Below are 3975 nucleotides of genomic sequence, written 5' to 3'. Positions count from 1 at the left end.
TTCTTATCTGGAAGCATCTACTGACTTTTCCTAACACTTGAACCCAAAGTATTTAAATAGTAACAATTTAGATAAGGTGCATTAGAATACAAAAACATCAATTGGCTAAAATAACAACAAACACTAAAAAAGTCACTGAATTCTTCCCAAGGAAACACCACCAGAAAAGTTTAAAATACCAAAAAATACCATCTAGTTCTCTCTCAAAGATGGACTTCATCTCTTAAGGGTAATAAACACAGACCAGCCAACACTTCCCTAAAGGAGATGCATATTCTGTACCTTCAGTAGGTCCTTCAAAGCTTCATGTGAAAAGGGTTAGAGGTGTATATGGTGGAGTGACATGGGAGACAGAAGCAGGGACAAAGAAAAAAGAATAAAAAAGGACAGTTGAGGCATTCATTATAGTCTGTATTTTAAAAGGTAGGGGGAAAAGACCTTAATAGTATTCACCAGCCTCCTCTATGGGGGATACACTCCTTGGTATCCCTCCCTCCTTCTTTCCATAGCACAAAGCTTTGTTCTTTGGTTTAATATCACAAAAATAGGAAATAAACATTCACTTTGTATTTAAAAAAATTTATTTGTGATCTGTACATGTGATAGTGGGGCTTCATTGTAGACCTTTAAAGGCAAAACAAAACAAAACAAAAATTCAAAGTAAAAATGTATAAATACAATATATATTTTCTTACAAAAATGGGAGATTTACAAAATATACATACTGCACTTGTCTCTATTTTACAAATTTCACATGCACTTAAGAGATACAACACAAAAGATGCCAAAACCTGTGTAGTGGCAGTTCAAAGGTGAGACAGTTTTGAAGGTTTAAGAAACACAAGATCAACTTTAGATTTAATGTAAAAGCAGCTCCACTCATCTGAACATTACATATACAAAGTAACTTCCTGACAGTACCCTCTGATTGGCATTTAAAAACTGTTGGAGAAACAGAATAGTGTTGCAAGATTGGAGGATAATGTCAAAGGTGGAGTAAAGTTTAGCTTCCATGATCTTCTGCTCAGCTTTACACCATTATGCAAAAGAACCAGAGTTCTGTTACAGAAAAAAAAAGTACATGATTTAAGATTAATAAATTTAAGTCTTCCAGCACATTTCAAAGAACTCCAGAATCACTTTGAAGTTTACCTTCTTTTAATGACTTTCTTTAAAAATGGGGCCCATAGTTCAAACTTTCCTTTTCATTCACTATCATTTCTGCAGATCACCTCCTCACCTAACCAATCAGGGTCAACATACACATGATGTTTTATAAACAGATTATGGAACCAAGAAAAAAAATAGGCAAAATGATTCTTTTACCCTTTTTAAGATTTAACTTTCCTTTATTATGAGGCTGAAGGCAGTATGTTTTTCCTTTTATCCTGAAGAATCCAAATTGGAAGGAGAAAGTAGAAAACCTAAATGTAGGTTTATGGGGAGGGGAAAAAAAGAGGGTGGGCAGATTTCCTTAAACATTTTAACACAGCCTGTTGGATCATGTGTTCTGAATTAAATGTGCTTAAAACAAACAACAAAACTCCTTGCATTTCCTTTATCCAAGTCAGAACCTCTGGCTGAATGGGACATGGACGCACAGAGCCCTTCACTTTTCCTTAAAAAGGAATGTTTATCTCAACCAAATTAACAATCAAAGAGAAGCTCAGCTTTGCACTGCTCTGCCTATAAAAGTTGCTGTCTTCCCAGTTATGCCTTTCCACAGGGAGACACTTTGGTTTCCTCTTTTGTCTCTTACAACAAAGACAAGGGGGAAAATGCATTCCTGTTTTGAAAAGCAACAAGTCATCACTTCTTTTCAGGGTATTAAACCAAATAAAACACCCTTCTTTTGGCCTCCTGCCTTCTCCAGAAAATGAAAAAGTAGCAGAAATACCTACTACTGGGTTCCTTGGCCTCATCTGGAAATGTTATCGTCATTTCTTTTGCATGCTCGCATTAGGATTCTAGCAGGCAGGCCTCCCAGGATTTCCAAATGCTTATTTTACAAGACTTGAAAGGAACAGGGGAGGAAAAACAGGCGGGAGGGGGCAGGGGAGGAAAGACTGTAATGTCTGACCCTGGAAATTAACCCATCTGGGCTCCAGTTTGGCCCCAGTGAAAAGAGATTATGGTTTGACCACATCTTGACAAGGACACCGCAGGGGTTCTCCCTCTTCCCAACAAAGCCGCTGCTGCCGACAGAGCTGTACCTTTCTCCCGGGCCCCACAGGAGTTAGGACAGGCCACTTGCCTTGCACAGGCGTATCGCTCACAGCCCCAGCTCAAACCCGGAGCCAGGAAGAACTCACAGCAGTCTCTGCTGGTCTCACTCTTCTGGATGAGCCCAGGCGGGTCCATACCTTTCACAGTTAACATCATTCTTTACCTTTCTAAACATCACCATCACCATCACCATCACCATCATCATCATCTTGCAAGTCTTTGCCAGAATCTTTTCATCCAAACCGCCTTTACAATCAGGTCTCCTTTCCAAATCTCTTCCCACTTCCAAATAACTTCTAGCTTCCAGGTCACTTTTCAGGGGAGGTGGACAAGTTATGGAAACACTCTCCCCACCCCGCCCCCCGCAGTTCTTTCCCTACCGCGCCTCACCCCCTCCCAGGGGTAGGTAGGCAAGGGTGGGGGAAGGGCCAGGGCTCATACCGCAGTCTCCCCTTTGCTGCTGTGGCTGAGTCTGTGGTAGAAGCGGCGCCACGACTGCAGGGTCTTGCCCGACCAGATCCAGAAGCCGGTGGTGATGCCCACGATCATGGTCATCAGATATTTGATCATGAAGACGGTGAAATCCGGGCTCATGGGCGGGAAGTGGCCTGGCGGGCAGGGTACGGCGTAGCTCTTGCACGTCTGCAGGAGCCAGGTGCGCTCCCAGTGCTCCCGGAAGGCCTGCTCATAGAAATAGCAGGCCAGCACGATGGTGGCTGGCACGGTGTAAAGCACACTAAAGACGCCGATGCGCACCATGAGCTTCTCCAGCTTCTCTGTTTTGGTGCCGTCGTGCTTCATGATGGTGCGAATTCTAAAGAGAGACACGAAGCCCGCCAGCAGGAAGGACGTGCCGATGAAGAGGTAGACGAACAGAGGCGCCAGCACAAAGCCCCGAAGGGCGTCCACGCTTGACAGGCCCACGTAGCACACCCCGCTGAGCAGGTCCCCATCCACCTGGCCCATGGCCAGGATGGTGATGGTCTTGACCGCTGGCACGGCCCACGCGGCCAGATGGAAATACTGCGAGTTGGCCTCAATGGCCTCGTGGCCCCACTTCATGCCCGCCGCCAGGAACCAAGTGAGCGACAGAATGACCCACCAGATGGAGCTGGCCATGCCAAAGAAGTAGAGCACCATGAAGAGGATGGTGCAGCCCTCCTTCTTAGTGCCCTGCGCCACCGTGCGGTAGCCGTCGTCGGAGAAGCGCTCCACACACACGGCGCGATCCTCCAGGAGGAAGCCCGCCACGTGCGCGACGGCCACCATGAAGTAGCAGCCCGACAGGAAGATGATGGGCCGCTCTGGGTAGCTGAAGCGCCGCATGTCCACTAGGTAGGTGAGTACGGTGAAGAGCGTCGAAGCGCAGCACAGCACCGACCACACGCCCACCCAGAGGCGAGCAAAGCGCCTTTCCTCCTCCTTAAAGTACATAAGGCCATTAGCACGGCCCGGCTCGCACGGGGCGCCGCAGTCGCGCTCACCCAGGAAGCGATAGCCCAGGTAGGGGGGCACCTTGAGCTGGCGGGGACACGAGAAGGGGAAGGCGGAGCGGCTTCTGCCATCTGCGGCCCCCGGGGGCGCCGCAGTGAAGGGCGGTTCCAGCAGGTAGGGCGCGGTAGGATAGGCTGTGGCACCACCGCCCGGGCCCCCGGAGCCGTCAGACGTGTTCTGACCCACGCAGATCTCGCCAGCACCGTGCACCGGGAAGTTCTCGCAGCGCAGCCGCTCTGGCCACTGGAAGCCGAA

At 47.8% G+C, this 3975-nt stretch overlaps 1 protein-coding gene across 1 annotated transcript; it reads right to left on the bottom strand.

Annotated features, from left to right (window-relative positions):
- Positions 1 to 563: 563 nt before the first annotated feature.
- Fzd7 (frizzled class receptor 7) lies at positions 564 to 3969 on the bottom strand. The gene has a single exon (XM_015481273.2). It carries the CDS (start codon positions 3658 to 3660, stop codon positions 2662 to 2664), a length of 999 nt encoding a protein of 332 aa, XP_015336759.1. The 5' UTR covers positions 3661 to 3969; the 3' UTR covers positions 564 to 2661.
- Positions 3970 to 3975: the final 6 nt, after the last annotated feature.

This window comes from Marmota marmota, unplaced genomic scaffold (assembly GCF_001458135.2).
Source record: "Marmota marmota marmota unplaced genomic scaffold, marMar, whole genome shotgun sequence".
NCBI classification, from domain to species: Eukaryota; Metazoa; Chordata; class Mammalia; order Rodentia; family Sciuridae; genus Marmota; species Marmota marmota.
This window is presented reverse-complemented; position numbering and strand designations above follow the sequence as displayed.